Source organism: Schistocerca americana, chromosome 9 (assembly GCF_021461395.2).
Source record: "Schistocerca americana isolate TAMUIC-IGC-003095 chromosome 9, iqSchAmer2.1, whole genome shotgun sequence".
Taxonomy (NCBI): Eukaryota; Metazoa; Arthropoda; class Insecta; order Orthoptera; family Acrididae; genus Schistocerca; species Schistocerca americana.
The window spans coordinates 62,269,466-62,296,921 of NC_060127.1; the positions used below are offsets into that span (position 1 = coordinate 62,269,466).

A 27,456-nucleotide genomic window follows, 5' to 3' on the forward strand; every position below is an offset into this window, starting at 1 on the left:
GAAACGTGAAGGGACACTTACAGCACAAAAGCGTACAGGCAGACCACATCTGTTGACTGACAGAGACCGCCGACAGCTGAAGAGGGTCGTAATGTGTAATAGGCAGACATCTATCCAGACCACCACACAGGAATTCCAAACTGCATTAGGATCCACTGCAAGTACTATGACAGTTAGGCGGGAGGTGAGAAAACTTGGATTTCATGGTCGAGCGGCTGCTCATAAGCCACACATGAGGCTGGTAAATGCCAAACGACGCCTCGCTTTGTGTAAGGAGCGATTGAACAGTGGAAAAACGTTGTGTGGAGTGACGAATCACGGTACACAATGTTGCGATACGATGGCAGAGTGTGGGTACGGAGAGTTCCCGGTGAATGTCATCTGCTACAGTGTGCAGTGCCAACAGTAAAATTCGGAGACGGTGGTGTTATGGTGTGATCGTGTTTTTCATGGATGGGACTTGCACCCTTTGTTGCTTTGCGTGGCACTATCACAGCACAGGTCTACATTGATGTTTTAAGCACCTTCTTGCTTCCCACTCTTGAAGAGCAATTCGGGGATGGCGATTGCATCTTTCAACACGATCGAGCACCTGTTCATAATGCACGGTCTGTGGCGGAGTGGTTACACGACAATCATCCCTGCAATCGACTGGCCTGCACAGAGTGCTGACCTGAATCCTATAGAACACCTTTGGGATGTTTTGGAACGCCGACTTCGTGCCAGGCCTTACCGACCGACATCGATACCTCTCTTCAGGGCAGCACTCCGTGAAGAATAGGCTGCCATTCCGCAAGGAAAACTTCAAGCACCTGATTGAACGTATGCCTGCAAGAGGGGAAGGTGTCAACAAGACTAAGAGTGAGCCAACACCTCATTGAATTCCAGCATTACCGATGGAGGGCGCCACGAACTTGTAAGTCATTTTCAGCCAGGTGTCCTGATACTTTTGATTACATAGTGTAAGACTTACAAGCGTGCCTAGCAAGAGTTCCAGCCTTCATTTGGCCACCCAGAATAAATTTGTTGTGGTTTCTGTAAATCGCTTACCGCTAACACTGGTATCGCCAAATTTTTCCCGCCCCCTGCCCTTCTCGTTCTTGTGCACCGTCGATGACAATGTCGTCGTTGAAACGTTAAGCTCTGCCTTCATTCCATTTCTGTTTTTTCGAATTACGTTGCATTGTGGCGACTAAAGTATTTACTCTTATTCGTAACATTTATTTTGTCACATTATTAACAGACATCAAGTTGTGGGCTGTCTGGGACTGTAACTTCTAGGTTACAGATGTAAATTGTAATAACAGAATTCCGTCCCCCGTCGCAATATATTTATTTTTTAAATATCGGAGTTAGACCTCCATTTTCAAGGACCGTATAGGCGTAAAGGGCGTTACGCCCACTTCAGCTTTTCACCTAACAGTAAAGGAACGACACAGTTGCCACATTTAACGAGAGAAGTGCTAAAGAAGTGAGAGCACTTAAGTCTAGTAACAAATTACCTACATTTGGCTACTTCGTCTTTTGCTTTGGTAAAATACTTCCACATTTTGAACGAATTAGCATATTTGTGACATACTTCACCTATTGTCCAGTTCTGTCATGAAGTATTGAATTTCGTTTTATTTACGGTTACATAGCGTGACAAAACAAAATAAAAAATTAAAATATTACTCTGAGGAGCGACAACTAACTATTTTAGTTTTACATTATTACGTATTCAAAATGGTTCAAATGGCTCTGAGCACTATGCGACATAACTTCTCAGGTCATCAGTCGCCTAGAACTTTGAACTACTTAAACCTAACTAACCTAAGGACATCACACATATTCATGCCCGAGGCAGGATTCGAACCTGCCACCGTAGCGTCGCTCGGTTCCAGACTGCAGCGCCTAGAACCGCTAGGCCACTCCGGCCGGCTATTACGTATTCAACACGAGTTTTGACATGCTTACTAACACACAGAGTGGCTCAAAATACTCGATACAGTTTACTGGTTCTAGTGTCTGTAATTTATATTTGTTGATCTCGTGGGATAGTAATACTATTCTAGTAATCCAAATAAATTACGCATACAAATGAAATGAAACCGCCTGGAAAGTGACTGTGGGAGAGGGGGAGAGAGAGGGTGGAAGGATGTAGAGAGTGAGAGAGAGAGAGAGAGAGAGAGAGAGAGAGAGAGAGAGAGAGAGAGAGGGAGAGAGAGAGAGAGACGGAGAGACGGAGACAGAATTAGAGAGAGAAAGGAAAGAGAGAAAGAGACCAGGGTCATCGAAGGCACGTATTATGTTACAATACTTAATTTCTCCTATCTCTCTACCATCTCTCTCATTAGTACCGAGTGAAAATGTCTTCTCGTTCCTTCTAATAATTCTGCTTCTGAAAGATGGAAAAATGAAGGAGATGTAACTCCCATTGTGCCTGTACAATTCCTGAAAATGGAGTTGTACGTCCGAAACGCTTTGGACAATAATCTGAAAATAAGAATACTGTGACTGAAGACCGAATTTAATCAATAACTTTATTTTGCCTGGTTCGTTAAGGTGGGTGCACATTTGGAGGAATCATTTGCTTAGCAGTGAAGGTAACCGAACGTCCTTGCGACTCTTTTGAAGGACATAAAGCAGTTCCTCGACGCGGCGACGGAAGGCGTCATCTACATGAACCTGGGCACCAACATCCGCAGCGACATGCTCAAGGACTACCAGCGGAGGGCCTTCCTCGAAGCGTTTGCAGAGCTGCCCTACAAGGTCCTCTGGAAGTTCGAGGCTGAAGATTTGCCGGGGAAGCCGGCAAACGTCAAGATCATGAAGTGGATTCCGCAGAACGATGTCCTGGGTAAGTTAACAATCTAAAATTTTGATTTTCTTCCTTGAGGGAGTAATGTTAATATACGAGGGTAAGCCACTTATTATCTGCAAAGTACACTACTGGCCATTAAAATTGCTACACCACGAAAATGACGTGCTACAGACGCGAAATTTAACCGACAGGAAGAACATGCTGTGATATGCAAATAATTAGCTTTTCAGAGCATTCACACAAGGTTGGCGCCGGTGGCGACACCTACAACGTGCTGACATGAGGAAAGTTTCCAACCGATTTCTCATACACAAACAGCAGTTGACCGGCGTTGCCTGGTGAAACGTTGTTGTGATGCCACGTGTAAGGAGGAGAAATGCGTACCATCACATTTCCGACTTTGATAAAGATCGGATTGTAGCCTATCGCGATGGCGGTTTATCGTATCGCAACATTGCTGCTCGCGTTGGTCGAGATCCAATGATTGTTAGCAGAATATGGAATCGGTGGGTTCAGGAGGGTAATACGGAACGCCGTGCTGGATCCCAACGGCCTCGTATCACTAGCAGTCGAGATGACAGGCATCTTATCCGCATGGCTGTAACGGATCGTGCAGCTACGTCTCGATCCCTGAGTCAACAGATGGGGATGTTTGCAGGACAACAACCATCTGCACGAACAGTTCGACGACGTTTGCAGCAGCATGGACTATCAGCTCGGAAACCGTGGCTGCGGTTGCCCTTGACGCTGCATCACAGGCAGGAGCGCCTGTGATGGTGTACTCAACGACGAACCTGGGTGCACGAATGACAAAACGTCATTTTTTCGGTTGAATCCAGGTTGTGTTTATAGCATCATGATGGTCGCATCCGTGTTTGGCGACATCGTGGTGAACGCACATTGGAAGCGTGTATTCGTCATCACCATACTGGCGTGTCACCCGACACGATGGTATGGGGTGCCATTGGTTACACGTCTCGATCATCTCTTGTTCGCATTGTCGCCACTTTGAACAGTGGACGTTACATTTCGGATGTGTTACGACCTGTGACTCTACCCTTCATTCGATCCCTGCGAAACCCTACATTTCAGCAGGATAATGCACGACCGCATGTTGCAGGTCCTGTACGGGCCTTTCTGGATACAGAAAATGTTCGACTGCTGCCCTGGCCAACACATTCTCCTGGGACTATATGGAGGATGGTCCAGTACTTCAAATTTGAGTTTATGGAGCGTTTAAGCAGATCTCTTACCAATTGAAAACGACCGGTCAATGGTGGCTGAGCAACTGCCTCGTCACAATACGCCAGTTACTACTCTTGATGAACTGTGGTATCGTGTTGAAGCTGCATGGGCAGCTGTACCTGTACACGCCATCCAAGCTCTGTTTGACTCAATGCCCAGGCGTATCAAGGCCGTTATTACGGCCGGAGGTGGTTGTTCTGGGTACTGATTTCTCAGGATCTATGCAACTAAATTGCGTGAAAATATAATGACGTGTCAGTTCTAGTATAATATATTTCTCCAATGAATACCCGTTTATCATCTGCATTTCTTCTTGGTGTAGCAATTTTAATGGCCAGTATTGTAGTTATACAATTTTATTGTAATGAAATACGAAACTTACAAGAGCATCATTTGTCGACATAGTCTCCTTGCGTTTCGACGCACTTGGTCCATCGTTGTACAAGCTTCCTGATGCCCTCATAAAGGATGTTTCTCGGTTGAGCTGTGAGCCAGGAATGCACCGTTTCTTTCACTGCTTCGTCCTACACAAATCGACGGCCCCTTAATGCCTGTTAGAGTGGACCAAACAAGTGATAGAAGAGGCAAGATTGGGACTACATGGAGGATGATCCAGTACTTCAAATTTGAGTTTCTGGAGCGTTTCAGCAGTGTGGGGAGCAGTATGCCGACGGGCATTGTCGTGCAACAACACAACACCTTTTGACAGCAATCGTCTGCGTTTGCTTCGGAGTGCAGGCTTTAGCTTTGGAGTAAGCATCTCACTGTAACGTACACTGTTTATTGCTGTGCCACTTTCCCCATAATGTTCCAGTCCTGGACCCTGTGCGTCCCAAAAAACAGTAAGCATCAGTTTTCCTGCGGACGGTTGGGTTTTGAACTTTTTCTTGCGTGGCGAATTTGGATTTTCCATTCCATACTCTGCCGTTTACTCTCCATCTCGTAATGATGGATCCATGTTCGGACACCAGTAATGACCCTGTCTAAGAAGTTGTCCCCATCGTTACCATAGCGATCCAAATGTTTTTTGCTGATGTCCAAGGGCGTCTGTTTATGCAACTGTTTGAGTTGTTTCGGAACTCATCTTACACAAACTTTATGATACCCAAGTGTGTTATGTGTGATTTCACAGGCAGAACTATGACTAATTTGCAGACGATGTGCCACTTCGTCAACAGTTAATGGTCTGTCTAAAAGAGTCGTTTCACGTGAACGCTCAATGGTTTCTTCATTTGTGGCAGCAAACGGTCGTTCGGCTCCTTCATCGTGCGTAACACTTGTGCGACCATTTGGGAATTTTTCAATCCGTTGGTAGACACTCCGTTGAGGCAAAACTTTATTCCCGCGCTGTACCGAAAGTCTTCGATGAAGTTCGGCCCCTGACACGCCTTCCGACCACAAAAAACGGATCACTAAACGTTGCTCTTCTTTGGTGCAAATAGACAGCGGAGCAGCCATGATTAACTGCACGGCAGCGATCACGAAACTAACCTAGCAGCTTGAAAATTGCAGAGATATAACAACATATAACAGCATGCGTGATCAACGTAAGACGATAGTACTACCAACATAAACAAAAATCTAACTAAATTGCGGATAATAATTAACTTACCATCGAATACCGCGAGTGCCTCTCCGAGGAGTCTTCACGTAGATTTTCTCTGTTGGTATTTGCAGATTTTTTTGTTGTAACGTGAAGACTGAGTCAGCACTAAAAGTGTACTAATCAACACGTATTTCATGGGACCACCAGTGGAAATGTACACATGACAAAAGTCACGTAATATCTCTTAATACCGTGTCTGACCTCACTGTGCCCGGCGTAGTGCATAGACTTGGCATAGACTCAACAAGTAGTTGGAAGACTCCAGCAGAAATATTGAGCCATGCTGCCCCTACAACCGTCCATTATTTTGGAAGTGTAGGGTTTTGTGCGCGAACTGACCTCTACATCTACATCTACATTTATACTCCGCAAGCCACCCAACGGTGTGTGGCGGAGGGCACTTTACGTGCCACTGTCATTACCTCCCTTTCCTGATCCAGTCGCGTATGGTTCGCGGGAAGAACGACTGCCGGAAGGGCTCCGTGCGCGCTCGAATCAAATTTTACATTCGTGATCTCCTCGGGAGGTATAAGTTTTAAGCCCTTAACCTCGGCATGAAGTAACTCGATAGTAACTGGAGCGCACGGCGCATAAGCCGTTTGCGCAAGATGTTCCGCATAAGTAGAGCCCTTAGTACCGTCACCGCTTCTAGTAGGAATATGCTCTTTATACCTGAGACCCAGAGATCGTCCCGTTTGCCCGATGTAAAATTTTGGAAAATCCCCGCATGTAATTTTATATACTCCTGATTGGGGAAGTTTATCGCTCTTACTCTGCACGGAGTATTATTAGTAGAATAGGCGACTGTGAAATTATGGGCCCTGAGTAAATGCCCCAATTTGTAACTTATATTGCCTATATAAGGGATAGATATCGTTGCCACCTGTTTGTCATCTAACACATCCCCTGGGGTGGAAGACGTAATGTTACTTTTCTGTATTTCCTTGTTATACATCTGTCTTATCAACTGAGCCCTATAGCCATTATTTATAACAATATTCTCAAGTGTGGCCAGCTCAGTTTCTACCGCATCTGGTGCAAGAGGGATAGCTGTAACTCGATGACTATTAGAATGAAAAAAGGCCATCTTATGGGCGTACGGATGGGCCGAGTCTACAGGTATAATATTGTCGGAAAACGTGTTTTACCGAAAAATCTTAAATTGAATGCGGTTGTCAACCACAGTTAAAGTGAGGTCCAAAAAATTTAAGGACCTAGTATCGGATTCTCGCTCAATTGTAAAACTGATATTATGGCGAAGCTCATTAAAAATTGTTATGTCAAACGATAATAGCTTAGAATCTTCAGAACAATATACCTCGCGTAAACTGGTATCTAAAAGAATGGAATTTTTAACGGAATAGTTATTGCTAAAAACGAAATTTTCTTTAATCTTAGTATGCAAGTATTTCGCCAGCTTATGATAGGCACTTCCCGTACTGTCAACGATAGGGCGAATTGGATGATTTAAATTATGAACTATAAACTGGCTTCTCAATTTAGGGGGCTTGGGATTCATGTTTATCAGCCCCTTCTTTCGGATCTCTCCTATCAAATTTTTAGTATTTTGGATCCCAGTTCTAATTTCTTTTTGGAGAGTAATAGTGGGGTCTTTGTTAAGCATAACTATCACGTTGTCATTGAAAAAAGCTTCGGTCTTGTCTATGTATTCTTGCTTTGTGGATATAACTACGGAGTTTTCCTTATCGGCTTTAATGACAATAGCATCATTTTGTATTAGTTTGCGGTTAATACTCCTTAAAACCTTATTTGTATTATCCTCTTTATGTGCACTGTGTGCGACCTTACTCATAATTTTGTAGGCCAATCGGGTTTGTTTCTCGTTAGGCATTTTGGCATAATCTAGACCGATTTTCAAGTCAACTATTGTGTCTTCTAGAACTTTCGGATTTGCGGTGCTAGGCTCGAAATTAAATTTTAATCCTTTAGAGAGGAGGGACTCCTCTTGGGGCGAAAATACAATTTCTGTCTTATTAATGACCCAGTCAAAGAATTTTTTAGGTTCAGCTGTGAAATTAGTGTGAGTCATTTTGTTAGCACGTTCCTGCTTCTCAACTAAGTTAGCAATTTTTTTTGTCATGTCTGTTGGCCATCTCTTTTATTTGTAGAGCCAACCACTCATTTGCCCTAAACCAAAATGCATCTATTTGGAAGTTAAAGTGAACAGAATAAAACTTTGAAATTTCTAAGTACATCATATATGCTCTTTCATTTAAAATATCTTTCTTGGCATATAAATCGAAGATTCTAGTATTAAATACCTGGTAACACAAAATACATAATACAAAATAAACACAAAATAATTTATTCGCAATCATAGAACACTAAATTAAATAAGTATGCGGCAAATCTCTTTTCCAAAAATGGTCTGGGTAATCAGTGAAGACTGGTAGAAACAAGAATGGAGTCTAGGCTGTAGCTATCCTGGATGGTTGCTGCAGTGTCCTCTGATCTCCCAGTACCTTAAGCAGCGATGCATTCTGAGCGTTTCACTCAGACTGCAAAGCTGAAACTCCCCATCTAGTAATGTTACCGATAAAAAGTCACTGAGACAGGTAAAAAAAAACAAGAGACTTAAGATAGAATCTTGTTATCAGTGGCATAATGATAATACAAGACCATTGACGCCTTTTGTTTCGTGTCAGATATGTATGATTAGAACCAGTTTGCGCCATTTCCTGTTACGTCACGTTATCTCAAAATATTTAGATGTATGTTCTGATTTACACAGTCAAACGCTTCTGACAGCTTGTGGGATATATCAGTTGCTTCTACAGCATTTGCTAATGAATTAAGTGTATTACTACTATACCTATCAACTAGCTTAACGCCCACTGCTTCGCTCGCATAGACTATATGGTTTGCACAGATTTCTTCTATTTTTATTTAATTAAAGTTCACAAATTTCAATACTTTTAAACATTCCACGCTAATTAAGGCCATAGAAGCATGGTCTTTTTCGAATGTACTTCTGACCAAAAAGCGATTCTGGTTGCTGCAGTCCAAGATTTTGTTATTTATGTCTTTTGCCTCCTTGTAGTGATATTTCTATAGAAACTTTCATCGCCAACGTGTATTTCTTTATATCTAACGGAGAAGTGAAAAACCACTTTCGTAGATTTAGGTTTAAAAGCTTTTTAATACAACGAAATATTTTCTTAAAAACAGTGGAACACGTATTTTTTATTTCTAACAGCGAAGCCAATTACAAAATTCATAGATTTAGCTTCCAAAATGCTTTCATAATCAAATAATTTTATAAAACGTTTCATCTCCCATTTCACTCCCTTAAGAGGTTGAATTCACAAAATCATCGAAATATGTATTTTTTATTTCCAAGCCAGAAGTCAAACATCAGTTTTCGTAGACGTAGCTTTCAAATGCTTTAGTAGTTATTTAATAATGATTTATTTTCAAAAGCCTGTCACCCTCTATTTTACTCCCTTGGTTGTTGAATTTCAAAAAATGCTGAAACATGTATTTCAACAATATTATGAAAAGGATAGTTTGCTTCTCACCGTATAGTGGAAATGTCGGGACGCAGATAGCCACATTAAAAAGACTGCCAAACAAGTAAGCTTTCGACCAAAAGGCCTTCTTCCGAATCACGCACACACTTTGCAATTCACACACATTTGAACGCAGTCTTGGCTGTGTGTGTGTGTATGTATGTGTGGTTGTGTGTGTGTGTGTGTGTGTGTGTGTGTGTGTGTGTGTGTGTGTGTGTGATGTCTAATTCGGAAGAAGGCCTTTTGGTCGAAATCTTACTTGTTTATTAGTCTTTTTCTTGTGCCTATCTTCGAATCGACATCTCCGCTATATACTGACCAGCAATCTGCTCTTTTCACAATATTGTCAGTATTCCGTCCTGGATTCTCCACTCTTTGAAACGTGTATTTGTTTATTTCTTACTGAGAAACCAATACCAATTTTCGTAGTTCTAGCTTCAAAATCACCTTAATTGCAACATGGTTTTAAAAGGCCTTTCATCCCCTATTTCATCCTCTTAGGAGTGGAATTTCGAACAATCCTTCTTATACGATGCCTACAGTATAAGATCCACACTCTCTCCTAATTTCAAGTTTGTATTCTTAGCGGTTTGGACTCGACGATGAATCAGTCTTGCCCTAATTTACCCTCTTAGGTATGGTACAGAATTTCTAAATCAGTGAAACACATATTTTTTCATTTCTAAATGAGAAACCAAATAACAATTTTCATAGTTGTATATTTAAAAATGCTTTAGTAGTTCTTTAATAATGATTTATTTTCAAAAACACTAGCTTTAAAAATATTTTCGCAATGAAAAATTTTCATAAAACCTATCACACCCTTAGCGGATGAATATCCAAAAACTGTAAAACATTAATTTTTTTCGCTATTTTGTCGAAAGTCGACATGTTAAGAAACGTGGCTGTTGTACTTAAAGGTTTATAATTTATATAAAAAAACAGCTGCCAGCCACATGTATGGTTTAAAAAGGTTTATTATCTTCAGACCATGACCGGTTTCGGATTTTTCTTTACAAATCCATCTTCAGATGGCAGATTACAAGCATTCTTAGTTGGACCTAGTTTTGTTTATGTTATTCGTTTGCTGCACTGGGAAAGAAAAGAAATATTTTTGTTGTCATATCGGTAATGGTATTTTTACGAAAGATTTACTTCTTTCACAAAATCTAATTGCTCATGAGATGGTTTTTTTCATTTCCAAATGAGTAGCCAAATACTAATTTTCACAGATTTAGCTTTAAAAATACTTTCACAATGAAATATGTTCATAAAACATTTCACTGCTTTAGGGTCTGAATTCCCAGACACAGTAACACACGTATTTTGTTTTTTATTTCCAACCGAATACCAAAACTCAAATTTTCATAGATTTAGGTTTAAAAATGCTTTCATGATGAAATATTTCATAAAAAAATGGTTGAATTTCTAAAAACACTGCAACATGTGTTTTTTTCCCTTCTAACTGAGAAGTCAGATTCCAATTTTCATAGACGAATCTTTCAAAATACTTAAGTATTTCTTTAATAATTATTTATTTAAAAATAACTGTCACCCACTACCTTACCCCCATAAGGGCTAAATTTTCAAAAATGATGAAACACGCACCTCTCGATTTCGACTAAGAAACCAAACACCTATATTCGTGGGTCTACCTTCAGATTAGCACACTGGACTCGCATTTGGGAGGATGATGGTTCAATCCAGCATCCGGCCATCCTCGTTTAGGTTTTCCATGACTTCCCTAAATCACTTCAGGCCAATGCCAGGGTGGGTCCTTTGAAAGGGCACAGCTGACTTTTTTCCCTAATCCGATGAGACTGATGACCTTGCTGTTTGGTCTCCTCCCCCAAATCAACCCAACCCTTTACCTTCAGAATTACTTTGTGACATATTTTCAAAAAACCTTTCATCGGCTCTTTCGCCCGCCTAGGGATGGAATTTCCAAAACTCCATTCTTAGACGACGCCTACAGTCTAAGATCGACGCCACCTGCAAATTGCAAGTTTCTATTCTTGAAGGTTTGGGCTTGACGATGATGAGTCACTGGGTGAGTCAGTCAGTTAGTCCGAACACGGCTTTTTATGTGCAGCGATCACGTTCTCAGTAAACAATCGTCTCGGTGAAGATGTTGTGTATAGAGCTCCCTGGAGCCTGGTTAGCACGCCTCTGTCCACTGCCCGCAGCCCACCCCAACGTGAGGGTGTTCCTGGCGCACGGCGGCCTGCTGGGGACCTTCGAGACGCTGTACCACGGGGTGCCGGCAGTGGTGGTCCCGTACATGCTGGACCAGGCGCTCAACATGCACAAGCTGGCCGCCCACGGCGTCGCTGTGGAGCTGGACCCTCTGACCCTGACCAAGGAGAAGGTCTTGGACGCTCTCAACAAGGTCCTCAAGGATCCCAGGTATGTCGAGACCATCTCCTCTACACAAAGCGTCCCAAGATTCTGCAGACGGTAGGCGATCCTACAGGGATTGCTTCGAGAGCAGGTGATAACACAGGTTTTCGTGCTTTAATGGCCGTTGCCATTGAAGGTAAAATCAAATGGCTCTGAGCACTATGGGGATCAACTGCTGTGGTCATTAGTCCCCTAGAACTTAGAACTACTTAAACCTAACTAACCTAAGGACATCACACACACCCATGCCCAACACAGGATTCGAACCTGCGACCGTAGCAGCAGCGCGGCTCCGGACTGGAGCGCCTAGAACTGCACGGCCACCGCGGCCGGCGAAGGTAAAATCTTCTGAATTGTTAGGTAACGTCATTTGCATCTCCAAACTTCTCAAACACTGGGCGTTTCGATCCGTCTACGGGGATTTGCTTCATGAACCTTCTTCAAAAATAGTATGCTATCACTGGGTGGCTGAATAAAACCTGGTGATATCATAAGAGATCCAAACAGAGGAGTTGATGCGTCCAGTATCGCAGAAGTTTGAAGAGGCATATGACACGACCTAACAACTCAGACTTCATATCTAAGAAACAATACAGCCCAGAAAACGAAGACCAAAAGTGGTCGTTTAGGAGAAATAAATCGTATAGTTGCAAATTTAGCACAGTGCTAGGAGGGAGTGTCCTGAACAACATAATAAAAATCCTGACCGGTCAGTGCTACGGTCGCAGGTTCGAACCCTGCCTCGGGCATGGATGAGTGTGATGTCTTTAGGTTAGTTAGGTTCAAGTAGTTCTAAGTTCTAGGGGACTGATGACCTCAGAAGTTAAGTCCCATTGTGCTCAGAGCCATTTGAAATAATTTTTGACCGGTGAGGTGTGAGCGTCGGGATGGGGGGGAGTGTAAGAAGGTCACTTCATTAAGATATTCTTGAGTACCTTGAAAACCGCGGCTTCTAGCAAAACTATTTCCCAGTGCAAATTAAACTACATCAAATTTTGCTGCAAAAAAGTCCTAATCTTCTTTTTCTTTAGGACTAATAGCTTCCACACTGCACATTGTGCTGTCTGTATACAGTTAATGTTTATCTTCAACTGAAGTGCGTTAGGAAAAAATATTAAATATGTGTACCACATCTACGTGCAGTAGAGCCAAAATAAGGGATAAATTGTGTTCCAGAGGCGTAACTGTGTGGAGGGGGTAGATATGTGGTGTAGAAGCACAAGGAAAGGTACGTCGCCAGATTGTCTTCGTACACCTATCCTCACTCAAGAACTCCAAAGGTCGAACAAGTGATTACCCACGCTTGTTCCTCACTGCGTCACAAGAAGCAACTACAGGGTGTTTCACAAAGTTATACGGACACTCCACAAGGCATCGTATGAACCACTAGTGCATACATGTCTGCTGAGTGTTTATTTTCCTCAAGGTGCGTTAACGCTAGATGGAAAGTAGACATGATTTACTAACAGCACTAACGCAAGTAATGCATATGTACAGAATCTACGTAATTTTATACACTGTATTGTATTGTATGTTAACCGGCGGCCTAGAAAAGATGGAGAGGCTCCATCCCCACCGCAGCCGCAGTGGTCCACAACCCCACGACGACTACCGCAGTCCACATCACCTCTCCCCCACCCCACACCGAACCCAGGGTTATTGTGCGTTTCGGCCCCCGGTGAACCTCCCCAGGGAACGTCTCACACCAGACGTGTGTAACCCCTATGCTCGCGTGATAGAGTAATGGTGGTGGACGCGTACGTGGAGGTGTTTGCACAGCAATCGCCGACATAGTGTAGCTGAGGCGGAATAAGGGGAACCAGCCCGCATTCGCCGAAGCAGATGGAAAACCGCCTAAAAACCATCCACAGACTGGACGGCTCACCGGACCTCGACCCCAGTCCGCCGGGCGGATTCGTGCCGGGGACCAGGCGCTCCTTACCAATCCTGAAAGCCATGCGGTAGATGGCACGGCTAACAGGGCGGGAATTCTATACATACTATTCTGCACTGCCAGAGGGGAAATTTACGCTTAGCCGTCCTGTATGGCAGCTGTAGTGTTCTTCTCGGACATATGACTTCCTCCACAAATAACGCTGCTCGATTCTCAGTTTACAGACTGTATCCCCCACCGATTTTTTGTCCAGTTCTCTTATTTGCTGTTATGAAGTGGGTTTTTATGTAAAATACGTTGCCGTGTGTTCAATTTCTTAGTGTGCTGTAACCCTCACACTGTTAAAATTATTCCAGATGAGATCTATGAGGTTTGCCCAGAAAGTAATGCACCACATTTTTTTCTTCAGCAATTCTTTATTGAACATAATGAAAATTGCACACACGAAAGAATGGTGTTTTATCTACAGACCCTATTTTTCCACGTAATCTCCATCCCGTTCTATGGCCTTCCTCCAGCGTGACACAATGGTGTGTCTGCCCTGTCGGTAGCAATTCCTTGTCCTGGTGTCGGAGCCAGTGCTTCACTGTCTGAATCACTTCGTCCTCAGAATGTCTTCCACGAATGGCAACCTTTAGTGGCCCAGACAAGTGGAAGTCAGGTGTGACAGCCGAGGATGGTCTCCCCGACCGATGCAAATCGTCGCTCAGTCCAGAACCGCGGAACTGCTACGGTCGCAGGTTCGAATCCTGCCTCGGGCATGGATGTGTGTGATGTCCTTAGGTTATTTAGGTTTAAGTAGTACTAAGTTCTAGGGGACTGATGACCACAGATGTTAAGTCCCATAGTGCTCAGAGCCATTTGAACCATTTTTTTTTTAATGCAAATCGTAGAGCTCCGCCGAACCGCCTTCTGATGACCTCACCCTCCTTTTCCAGCGTCTAACTGTACTTCTGTCGACAGCAGATGCCCCATACACTTTTCACAAGCATTTGTGAATATTCCCCAAAGTTTCTTTCTCTGTAGTGTAAAATTCAATGATGGTACGTTGCTTGTAACGTGCATCACTTACACCATTTTCAAGGTGCAGCTATGCTATCCGTTGGAAGTGCGGAAACTTGGCTTGCTCACTTAGGAGGCTTCAGATAATACATACGTAACGTTTCGCATTCGAAGCATTGTTTTCGGCTGAGAAAAAAAATGCGGTGCATTACTTTCCGGGCAACCCTCGTACATCGTCGGATACATGTTGACAGCATTCTGCACTCGGAAATCCGGCCGCGGTGGCCGAGCGGTTCTAGGCGTCTAGACGTTGAGCAGTGCTGTTGCTCAGCGGCTGGCGCTGGGTGCCGGCGTTGATCTCTTGGTCAGCGTCAGCAACCTGTAACAGGTTTTTGTGTCCGATAGGTCATATATCAGATGCACAGTTAGGGCGATGTTGGCGATTTGTTTGTGCGTCAGTGGGCGAGCTCTTCGGTTTCCCAGCTGTAGCCCGTTGGTCGGCTTTAATAGCAGCTGGTATATCCAGTCAACGTTGCTGATATGCAGGGGCTTGCCGACGTTTGTCGCTTGTGGGTGTATGTTAGCTTGCCGTAGGCGGTTATGTCCTAGCTAGTTGGCCGCTTATGCTTCCACCTACGGTTGTTCCCTGAATGAGAGGTTCCCTGAATGAGAGGTATCACGTCTTTAAATACCGGGTGGTTCCCCATTTAACACGTTATAGCCGGCCGAGCGGTTCTAGGCGCGAAGTCCGGAACCGCGCAACTGCTACGGTCGCATGTTCGAATCCTGCCTCGGCCATGGATGTGTGTGATGTCCTTATGTTAGTTAGGATAAAGTAGTTCTAAGTTCTAGCGGACTGATGACCTCAGATGTTAAGTCCCATAGTGCTCAGAGCCATTTGAACCATTTTTGCACTCGGAAAAGGCTCTTCAGTCTGGTAGAACTTGACACAACCAGCTGTGGAGCTTTTTCACCTAACAGCTGACTTAGTAATTGCTAATAAGTACCTACTTAGCAAGCTGAAAATAACTCCACTGTATAAATGTGAGCTCGGTGTGGAGTTATTTTGTCTATTCGCAAAAGAAAACTGGACAGTAAAGGTTTGGGAGGTGAGGTCTGTCTGTAAATTGAAAACTGAACAGCACTGACGAAGGGGGAACTTGCCTTTCCCGGAAGAATCCTGCAGCTACCGCACTGGATGACAAAGAATCAATTTCCCCTCTAGCAGTGTAGAACAGCATGCAGCGTGCAGAGATTTACATACATTCTGTAGACATACATTACTTGCGTTAGTGTTAATAGGAACTCGTCCCTGCATTCCGTGTAGTGTGTGCAAATTAACATTCCCCGGGCACGTCTGCATATGCGTCGCCAGTGATCCGTAAGGTACGCTGTGGAGGTGCATATAACTTTGTGAAACAACCTGTAGTTGCCTCTTGTGACGTAGTGAGGTAGATAGAGGGGGAATCACGTGTTCGACACTCTGTATTCAGATCTGTGAAGGAGGACTGGTGAGTGAACTCAATCGGACAACTTGCCTTCCTTCGCCTGTCTGCGCCACACACCTCTGCACTCAACACTGTTACTCTCCCAGGACACAGTCTATCTCTTAATACAGTTCTACTGCACATAGATGTGGTACTCACATTTAATTTTTTTAACCCATTTCATTTACGAATAAACATCCATTTTATACCGTTAGAGCAGTATTTCTATTCATCTGCGATGCTTCCGTCCCCCGCACTACGGAAACTACTAGTAGTATGGCAAAAGTGAATAGGATATTTTTTGTAGGAAATTTAACTTCGTTTAATTTAGTACTGAAAAATATTTTCCCTTGGACTCGCGGTTTTCGAGCTATTCGAGAAAACCTTTGAAAAGCGATGTTCGAATGCTTCCTTATCCCAGCGCTCACACCCCACCGATCAGGATGTTTAGTATGTTGTCCATGACACTTCATCCTAGCACTGTGCAATAATTTACTACTAAATAATTTTTCCCCTAATTTTCCTTCGTTGACTCGACTAATAGTTGGAAACAGATATTTTCTTACTCACATCAACAACCGACAACTTACATCGACCTGTCCAAATTGCAGTTCACCAGTGACACTGCATGCTTTACTAAAGCATCTACCCACACAACTAAATTCTGGAACCCAAATTATTTGGTTTCACAGCTGACACACGTAGTTTGTGGTAGGGACATAGAAGATGGTCAAGCAGTACTATCCAAACTGTTCTTAGAAGTGCATATTTCATGGGAGAATTGGCACGTGCTTACAGGGCGAACCTTTCTCCACACGATCCAACACCATCTACTCAAATTCCGCTGTGGGGCAACTCTTTGATAAGAGTCTGCAGCCGGCCGAAGTGGCCGAGCGCTTCTAGGCGCTTCAGTCTGGAACCGCGTGACTGCTACGGTCGCGGACTCGAATCCTGCGTCGGGCATGGATGTGTGTGACGTTCTTAGGTTGGTTAGGGTTAAGTAATTCCAAGTTCTAGTGGACTGATGACCTCACATGTTAAGTCCCATAGCGCTCAGAGCCATTTCAACCATTTGATTAATCTGCACCAGCTTCATGTGTCGTGAAGGATCCAATTTATCGCTAGTACACACCTGCGGCGGCAAGTATCTGCCAAATCTGAAATCTTCTATGCAAACTTTTTAGACTTTCCGGGGACTACAGAATTGGTCAAAAAAATGGAAACACCAAAAACACTAAAGCATGTCTAATGTGGTGTAGGAAACCAATTTGCGTTCATAACAACTTCCGTTCATCTCGGAATAGATAAGTACAGGTCCTGTGTGGTTTTCAAGGTGTTATGTTATTCTTCTTGAAAAACAGTGGCAGGTTCAGGTAACTATGATGAAGCTAAAATGGTCACATAATCCTTGGCAGTATTGCCACGTTGCACAGTAACCATTATGCCCATTTATTTATTTTTTTATTTAATCGCATGGCTAGCCCCCCCCCCCCCCCCCGCCCCCCCCCCCCACCCCCCACCCCGACGGGCAGGTCGTTCACCGGGTGCTGGTCTTTCAATTTGACGCCACTTCGGCGACCTGCAGTCGATGAGGATGATAGTATGATGATGAGGACAGCACAACACCCAGTCCCTGGGCGGAGAAAATTCCCCGACTGAGCCAGGAATCGAATCCGGGCCCAGAGGATTGACAATCCGTCACGCTGACCATTCAACTACCGGGGCAGACATTATGCCTATGGAATAGCATGATAGGGCTACCCAAATAATCGCCGAACGCCCATCATTTTCCATTCTTGGACTATAAACTAGGCTAGAAGTTAGAAAGAATGTGAAACCAAACTCATTTCTTCAGATGACTTTCTTCCATTGTTCCTATAGCCGATCCCGTGACTAGAGGGGTAGCTACAGTGCTGGACGATTGGCAGCAGATGGTCGAGATGGGAATGGAGGCCGGTGAAGAGCTGTAGAGCCTCGGCTGTCGAAATCAACACTTTATTTTACTTGTACATTCGTGCTGTGTCAGAGTGGGGTAGCGACCACGCCCCCACTAAACAGAGGGGACAGCCAGGTGAGCAGATAGACGACAACCAGGCTCCAGCCAACTGGCTGCAAACACGTCCCGAGCTTTGCATGTAACCCCATTGCATGAGTCACGTCAGTGGCGAATGAAGATGATAGGGAATCTTGCTTCAGCAGCCAGCTATGCGATGAACGACCGCAACCTAGAAGCCCTTGGTGTGCGGCACCCACACCTTGAGGTTGGAATTCGGTTGCTGTACACAGTATATGACCCACTGTTTCTGGGCAGGTGTTCAGCTTGTTGATGGAATGGGCATGGGATGACACACTGCACCAAGGCACTATGTCTGGGAGGTGGGTCAGTGCAAGATGCTGGTACGATGACGGAGACGTGAACTTGAGGCAGCTGCAGATTGCTCCATGTGGTCTACTCATCTGGCATAGACCCCCAAGTCCTGGTAGACACCGTTTATACAAGATAGCAACGCACCTGTAATGCCAATGAGCCACTTCTAGTCACGTTCTCAGTAACTCCAATAGAAGCCATTGTCCGCCCCGATAGCTGAGTGGTCAGCGTGACAGATTGCCGCCCTATGGGCCCGGGTTCGGCTCCCGGCTGGGTTGGGGATTTTCTCCGCTCAGGCACTGGGTCTTGTGCTGTCATATTCATTTCATCCCCATCCGACGCGCGGGTCGCCCAATGTGGCGTCAAACATAATAAGACCTGCACCAAGGCGGCCGGACCTGCCCCCCAAGGGTCCTCCCGGCCAATGACGCCAGACGCTCATTTCCATAGAAGCCATTGATGGTAAAATCCTCTTGCCCGTACTGCAAGAACTGTACACTGCACTAGTACCAGAGAGAAGTGTGATAGGACCGTTGCTGTTTACAATATACATAAATGATCTAGTAGAAAGCGTCTTTAAGACTATTCGCAGATGATGCAGTTGTCTATACCAAAGTAGCAACGCCAGAAGATAGTAAGAATTTGGAGAACGACTTGCAAAGAACTGATGATTGGTTCAGGCTCTGCCAGTTGACCGTGAACATAAATAAGTGTAAAAATTTGTGCATACACAGGAAAAGAAATCCACTACTGTACAACTACACTATTGATGACAAACAGCTGGAGACACCGTCTGCCACAAAATATCTAAAGAAGTGGCTTATAAGGCGCTTGTTGGCCCGATTCTTGAGTATTGTTCATCCATCTGGGATCCCTATTAGGTGGGACAGTTAGAGGAGAGGAGAAGATCCAACGAAGAGCGGCGCGTTTCGTCGTGGGATCGTTTAGCTGGCGAGAGAGCGTTACGGAGATGCTAAACAAGCTCTACTGACAGACGATACAAAAGAGGTGTTGTGCATCACGGAGAGAGTTACTATGAATTTTCGGGGCAGCTCTTTTCAGAAGAAGTCGAAAAACGTATTGCTTCCCACCACATAAGTCTCACGTATTGACCATGAGCAGAAAATTCAAGAAATTAGAGCCAATACAGTAGCTTACCAACAATCATTCTTCTCACGCACTATTCGCGAGTGCAACAGGGTTGGAGGGATCAGATAGTTGTATCGAAAGTACCCTCCACCACACACCATTAGGTGGCTTGCAGAGTATAATGTAGATGCAGATCCACTTTTATGCTGTTATAAAGTAAAGTTACAATATTTCACATTGTTATATTTTCTGAATAGTCTCAACTAATTTCCACAGGAAACTACCGGTAATCTGAAGACGTCCCCGACGGTCGAGACCAGTAACTCATTGATGAAATTATACGTGACACTGCAGCAAATATACAACTTTGAAAAGCATTTCGACAATCACTGATGTTTCCATCACGATCAAAATACTATTTTCAAAAACTGCATTCACGTAATTAGTAGATTTAGTGATAACTTACGGCATTATTGTATTGAATTTGTTGTCTGAATCGCTGGAATTACCAGAGACAGAATACAGCATGTGAAAGGTGACCTAAATCTTAATGGAAATCCGACTGTAGCTAAAAAAAAGTCGACAGACATTAACAGTATTTGAGAAGGAAGCGAGACAAGTTTGTAGCCTATGCCCCACGTTATTCCGACCGTTATCTACTGGTGGTTTAGAAGGCGCATTAAGTTGTACGTTCAGGAAAATGGGCTGTTATTTAAACACCTCACTTAAATGATCATTCGGCCGCCAGAACATCCACCTGACACAGCCAGTTATGTACAGCATGTTGCATCAACTCCTAAAACTTTGAATGTTTCAAACTCCTAACTAAAATTGATATAAATTTTGTTTAAATTGGCGTGCTCACATTAGGTTTAAATAGATCTGCTACGTAATAAAAATATAATGTCTTATTTTTTTTTAAATATAGCTCTTGGTTCAAATGGTTCAAATGGCATGAGCACTATGCGACTTAACATCTATGGTCATCAGTCCCTTAGAACTTAGAACTACTTAAACGTAACTAACCTAAGGACATCACACAACACCCAGTATAGCTCTTGGCGTAACCGTCTGCAAATAAGGAAATACTCTATATTCATAACTCCTCAGAATAAATATTTCTTACGTTTTCTATCTACGTAAATATTCCTTTCAATTACTATTTGTAAGATACAGAGTGTAGATCACGTAATAGAGAAAACCAGGGGTCAATTTGGAAAGCAAATTAAAGTACAGAGGCAAAAAATTAAAAGTTAATGTTTGCTGACAGCATTGTAATTCTAATAGTGACGGCGATGGACTTGGAAGAACAACTGAAAGAAATGGTCAAAGTCCTCAGAAGAGGTTGAAAGATCATAAAATAAAAACTGAGTAATTGAGGTACTTCAATTCAATCATGTAACAGAAATATAGCTGATAAGTACATATATCCAAAAGTAATATGATGAATAAAACCGTCATGCAATAAGATAATTAAACTGAGGTGACAAAGTCATGGGATAGTTCCAAATATCCTTTTGCCCGGCGTAGCGCAGAAGTTCGACGTGGCACGGACTCAACATCCCCGAAGTCCCCTACAGCAATATTTAGCCATGCTGCCTCTATAGCTGTCCATACCTGCAAAACCGTTGCCGGTGCAGGATTTTGTGTACGAACTGATCTTTCGATTATATCCATTAACGTTCGATGGTATTCATGGCGGACGACCTCGGTGGCCAAATCATTCGCTCTACTTGTCCAGAATGTTCTTCAAACCAATCATGAACAGTTGTGACCTGGTGGCAAGGCGCATTGTCATCCATAAAAATTCAATCGTTGTTTGGGAACATGAATGGTTCAAATGGCTCTGAGCGCTATGGGACTTAACTTCTGAGATCATCAGTCCCGTATGACTTAGAACTACTTAAACCTAACTAACCTAAGGACATCACACACATCCATGCCCGAGGCAGGATTCGAACCTGCGACCGTAGCGGTCGCGGGAAACGTGAAGCTCATGAATTGCTGCATATGGGTTTGGGTAGTTTTGGGGGAGGAGACCAGACAACGGTCTCATCAGATTACTGAAGGACGGGGAAAGAAGTCGGCTGTGCCCTTTCGAAGGAACCATCCCAGTATTTGCCTGGAGCTATTTAGGGAAATCACGGAAAACCTATATCAGGACGGCCGGACGCGGGATTGAAACGTCGTCCTCCCGAATGCTGCAAATGATCTCCAGGTAGCCGAACATAACCATTTCCAGTCAATGATCGGTTCAGATTGATGAGAGGACGCAGTCCATTCCATGTAAACTCAGCCCACACCATTATGGAGCCACCACCAGCTTGCTCAGTGCCTTGTTGACAACTTGGATCCATGGCTTCGTGGGGTCGGCGCCACACTCGAACTCTACCATGAGCTCTCACCAACTGAAATCTGGACTCATCTCACCAGGCCGCGGTTCTCCAGTCGTCTAGCGCCTAACCAACATGGTCACGAGCACAGTAGAGGCGCTGCGGGCGATGTCGTGCTGTTGGCGAACGCACTCGCGTCGGTCGTCTGCTGCCATAGCCCATTAACGCCATATTTCGCCGCCCTGTCCTAACGCATGCGTTCGTCGTACGCCCTGCATTGAGTTCTGCGGTTGTTTCACGGAGTGTTGCTTGTCTGTTAGCACTTACAACTGAACACAAAGGCCACTGTTCACGGTCCTTGAAGTCCGTCGGCCACTGCGCTCTCTGTGGTAAGCAGTAATGCGTGAAATTTGGTACTCTCGGCACACTCTCGACACAGTGGATCTCACAATACTGAGTTCCCCAAAGATTTTGAAAATGGGATGTCCCCTGTGACCAAGCACCAGACCGCATTCAAAGTCTGTTAATTCCTGTCGTGGGGTCCATAATGACGTCGGAAACCATGTCACATGCATTACCTGAGTACTAATCCTCCAATTCATTGCTCTTTTATAACCTATGTATGCGACACTTCCGCCATCCGCATGTGTGCAATATCGTTACCCCGTAACTTTTGTCGCCTCAGTTTATATGCATGTTATTGGCAGTCGTCTTTGTCATGTGCTAAGAAAACAGCATGTAAGATTGGCATTTGCGTAATAATAGTCTGGCAAGAAATAACTAACAATAACTCTACCTGAATTCGGCAGTTTAGGTCAATATATATACAGGGTGTTTATAAATGAATTTCGGGGTTTTAACGCTTTATAATATTTATTATATTAAACTTACAGTTATAAATGATATGTAAAATGCAAGACCAACTCAAACAGTTTTACCAAGAACCTTATAAATGTTCAGTGTGAGCACCATTTGTCACAAGGCACACATCAAGTCTATAGCCGAGTTCTTCCCAAACGTTGATAAGTGCGTCTTCAGTGATTATAGCAACAGCTGCTTCAATCCGGTTTCTTAATCCAGGGAGTCTGTTGGTAGCGGAGGCACGTACACACGATCCTTGATGAAGCCCCAAAGGAAAAAATCGCATGGAGTTAGGTCGGGTGAACGTGGAGGTCATGCAAAGCAAGCCCTGTCACTGGGCCCCTTGCGGCCTATCCAGCGCTTGGGTACAGTGAAGTTCAACCAATCGCATACTTCGCTACGCTATGCCAAACACAACTGTTTGAGTTGCTCTTCCATTTGACTTATCATTTATAACTGTAAGTTTAATGTAATAAATATTATAAAGCGTTAAAACCACCATACCGCATTCAAAGTTTTAAATATATTTATAGGGTGTTTATAAATGAATGTCGGGGTTTTAACGCTTTATAATATTTATTACATATACGCTCCTGGAAATTGAAATAAGAACACCGTGAATTCATTGTCCCAGGAAGGGGAAACTTTATTGACACATTCCTGGGGTCAGATACATCACATGATCACACTGACAGAACCACAGGCACATAGACACAGACAACAGAGCATGCACAATGTCGGCACTAGTACAGTGTATATCCACCTTTCGCAGCAATGCAGGCTGCTATTCTCCCATGGAGACGATCGTAGAGATGCTGGATGTAGTTCTGTCGAACGGCTTGCCATGCCATTTCCACCTGGCGCCTCAGTTGGACCAGCGTTCGTGCTGGACGTGCAGACCGCGTGAGACGACGCTTCATCCAGTCCCAAACATGCTCAATGGGGGACAGATCCGGAGATCTTGCTGGCCAGGGTAGTTGACTTCTAGAGCACGTTGGGTGGCACGGGATACATGCGGACGTGCATTGTCCTGTTGGAACAGCAAGTTCCCTTGCCGGTCTAGGAATGGTAGAACGATGGGTTCGATGACGGTTTGGATGTAGCGTGCACTATTCAGTGTCCCCTCGACGATCACCAGTGGTGTACGGCCAGTGTAGGAGATCGCTCCCCACACCATGATGCCGGGTGTTGGCCCTGTGTGCCTCGGTCGCATGCAGTCCTGATTGTGGCGCTCACCTGCACGGCGCCAAACACGCATACGACCATCATTGGCACCAAGGCAGAAGCGACTCTCATCGCTGAAGACGACACGTCTCCATTCGTCCCTCCATTCACGCCTGTCGCGACACCACTGGAGGCGGGCTGCACGATGTTGGGGCGCGAGCGGAAGACGGCCTAACGGTGTGCGGGACCGTAGCCCAGCTTCATGGAGACGGTTGCGAATGGTCCTCGCCGATACCCCAGGAGCAACAGTGTTCCTAATTTGCTGGGAAGTGGCGGTGCGGTCCCCTACGGCACTGCGTAGGATCCTACGGTCTTGGCGTGCATCCGTGCGTCGCTGCGGTCCGGTCCCAGGTCGACGGGCACGTGCACCTTCCGCCGACCACTGGCGACAACATCGATGTACTGTGGAGACCTCACGCCCCACGTGTTGAGCAATTCGGCGGTACGTCCACCCGGCCTCCCACATGCCCACTATACGCCCTCGCTCAAAGTCCGTCAACTGCACATACGGTTCACGTCCACGCTGTCGCGGCATGCTACCAGTGTTAAAGACTGCGATGGAGCTCCGTATGCCACGGCAAACTGGCTGACACTGACGGCGGGGGTGCACAAATGCTGCGCAGCTAGCGCCATTCGACGGCCAACACCGCGGTTCCTGGTGTGTCCGCTGTGCCGTGCGTGTGATCATTGCTTGTACAGCCCTCTCGCAGTGTCCGGAGCAAGTATGGTGGGTCTGACACACCGGTGTCAATGTGTTCTTTTTTCCATTTCCAGGAGTATATATATATATATATATATGTGTGTGTGTGTGTGTGTGTGTGTGTGTGTGTGTGTGTGTGTGTGTGTGTGTGTGTATTTGCAAGGTACAGAGCACGAGTTGCTCGAGATATACCGCCAGGTAATGAGGGACTGGCGCTGATGACCTCGCTGTTTGGCGCCCGTAAACCTCAAACACACACACACACACAATGAGGGACTTAGTAAATGAGACGCTTGTCCAACTAAACCATGTGACGCTGAGGAATTTTGATTAGGAAATCTCTTACTAAAAATAATAGACCAGTCGCGCTATTTTTGAAGCAAACTAGCTCATAATGCCAGAAGTAAAGAGGACATACGAGTACAATGCAAACTGGCTTTTCTGGAAAGGATGAATGCATCGAAGTCTAACACAGATATCAATGATAGGAAGATTTTACTGAAGCTATTTGTCTGGAGAGAACCTTTAAATGGAAGCAATGTGTTGGTGATAAACAAGATGCACAATAAGAGTATAGAAGCTTTTAAAATATGCTGCTACAGTAAAAGCCCCTAGGTAGGTGGGTAGTTTTGCTAACTAATGAAGAGGTACTGAAAAAAGCAAACTGAGGTACAAGTCTAGGATGAGGGCCGACTGATTCTAAGGCATCAGTTAATAGAAAAATTGGTAATGGGAGGAAGTGGGAGAAGGGGAAATTGCTGAGGTTCCAGAGAATATAAATTACGGTAGTCATGCAAAGATGAATAAACATATGACATGGATGGCTGGTACCCATAGTCTGGTGCACAATTTTAATCCATCAAGAAGTTTAAACAGCTGTCATTTGAAAGCAGTGGTAATGATTCCACTGTTGTTCAAACGAATTGGTCCATTGTGAATAGCAAACTGTTACTTTTTTGGAAGTTCACGTCTTAATGTCTTGTTTTTGTCTTCAGTTACAGGGAAAACATGAAGCGGCTGTCAGCCATCTATCGGGACAAGCCGCAGACGGCCCTGGAGACGGCCGTCTGGTGGACAGAGTACGCCCTGAGGCACCGGGGTGCGCCACACATGCGTTCCGCTTCCCTGGATCTCTACTGGTACCAGAGGTGGTTGCTGGACGTCATCGCCTTCGTCCTCCTGGTCGCTGTCTCGGGCTGTGCTGCTGTCTACCTTCTAGTCAAGAAGCTCATCTCGTCACTCTGGCCCAACAGTGGGAAGGTCAAGACCCACTGACAGGGATATGGGCAAATAGGGCTCATCAAAACGTGTGGAGGATGCTGTATCTCTGTCTGTCTTGTAGTGAAGAAGCTCATAACTTCACTCTGAGCCAACTGTAGAAACGCCAACACCTATCATGACATATGAGAAGCTCCAGACCAACTGTCTTGTAGTGAAGAAGCTCATAACTTCACTCTGAGCCAACTGTAGAAACGTCAACACCTATCATGACATATGAGAAGCTCCAGACCAACTGATACACATGTGACCAGATGGGATTGTAATCAGTGCATGTGGTGGATGATTTTGACAGTGCACAGTGCTCTCAAAGAGCAGCATCTTTAGACTGTGATCTCTCACATGGTTTACGTTTTCTAGTCAGTCTATTGCTTCTAGTAATTCCATGCAGATTCAAAAGCAAACAGTGAAAGACTATAAACCTGAGAATAATGAACTGTAATGTGTGTCGAGGTGGTTGCTAGACTGGAAAACCTTCATTCCCTGAACGCATGTAGGTATGTTAGTAGAAAAGATGTTCCCTGATTTGGAAGATTAATAGCCACCCATACAGCACAGTCTTCTTAGATTTGTGGTCCACAGTTCCAGGCTGGAGGATAATAAAGGAAACATACTGAGGACAGGAGAGCCATTATATCAGAACTGAACATGAGTTTAGTTTCGACATATACGAGATCACAAGAATGAGTCCTCTGTTTCCTACCCACCGTTTGTTCTCCTGTTAGGTCAGGACGATTATTGTCATCTATCTAGACGTGAGCAAGAATGTTCCTGTAATTTGTACTGTTAATACATAAGCGTCATAATAATTTTTTCGAATTAATAAATGATTACTTTATAATTACTGCTGTTGATCACAAATATCATTTTATGAACTCTACACCACTCCCACTTACCACGGCCTTAAAGCTTGTGTGCCTCAACGATACAGATTTATCCAGACGTCGTACTAACTTATCGTTCCCAAAAGATAAGCTGCAACCTTATCAGTAGCAGCAGAGGCAACAGTTTGATTGATTGATGTGGCCTTCTAACATTAGCCGACATGGCCTTACTAGTTTGGTATTACGAACAGCTGGAAGCAAGGGGAACTAAAGCCGCTACATTTCCTATAAACATCCAACTCTGCTGTATGGCTTAATAATGACGGCATCCTCTTGGGTAATCTATTCCAAAGGCAAAATATTCCCCCATTCGGATCTCTGAGTGAAGACTCTTGCCGGCCAGGGTGGCCGAGCGGTTCTAGGCGCTACAGTCTGGAACCCCGCGACCGCTACGGTCGCAGGTTCGAATCCTGCCTCGGGCATGGATGTGTGTGATGTCCTTAGGTTAGTTAGGATTAAGTAGTTCTAAGTTATAGGGGACTGATGACCTCAGCAGTTACGTCCCATAGTGCTCAGAGCCATTTGAACCATTTTGAAGACTCTTCTGGAGGATCTAATAAACAAAAACAAATAAAACTGATGTTTGTGGGTCGGAGCGTGTAATTTTACATCCCTTAATTGGATAGGCAAGCTATAGAATTTTGGAAGAGAAATGGATAAGTTATAGTGGGAATGTGGGAATTATGGTGTTAGGTGAACCTGGGGTTAGCAACCGAAATACAAAATGGCATAACGCAATACTATGTCAGTAG

The 27,456-nt window shown here is 44.4% G+C and overlaps 1 protein-coding gene across 1 annotated transcript in view; it reads left to right on the plus strand.

The window, feature by feature from the left end:
• LOC124551065 (UDP-glucosyltransferase 2-like) overlaps positions 1-26,624 on the plus strand; it is a 44,864-nt gene extending 18,240 nt beyond the window's left edge. Inside the window, exons 3-5 of the mRNA XM_047125950.1 lie at positions 2,617-2,839; positions 11,371-11,590; positions 25,538-26,624. Coding sequence (XP_046981906.1) covers positions 2,617-2,839; positions 11,371-11,590; positions 25,538-25,817 — 723 coding nt within the window. The 3' untranslated portion in view covers positions 25,818-26,624. The remainder of the gene's footprint in view (positions 1-2,616; positions 2,840-11,370; positions 11,591-25,537) is intronic.
• Positions 26,625-27,456: the final 832 nt, after the last annotated feature.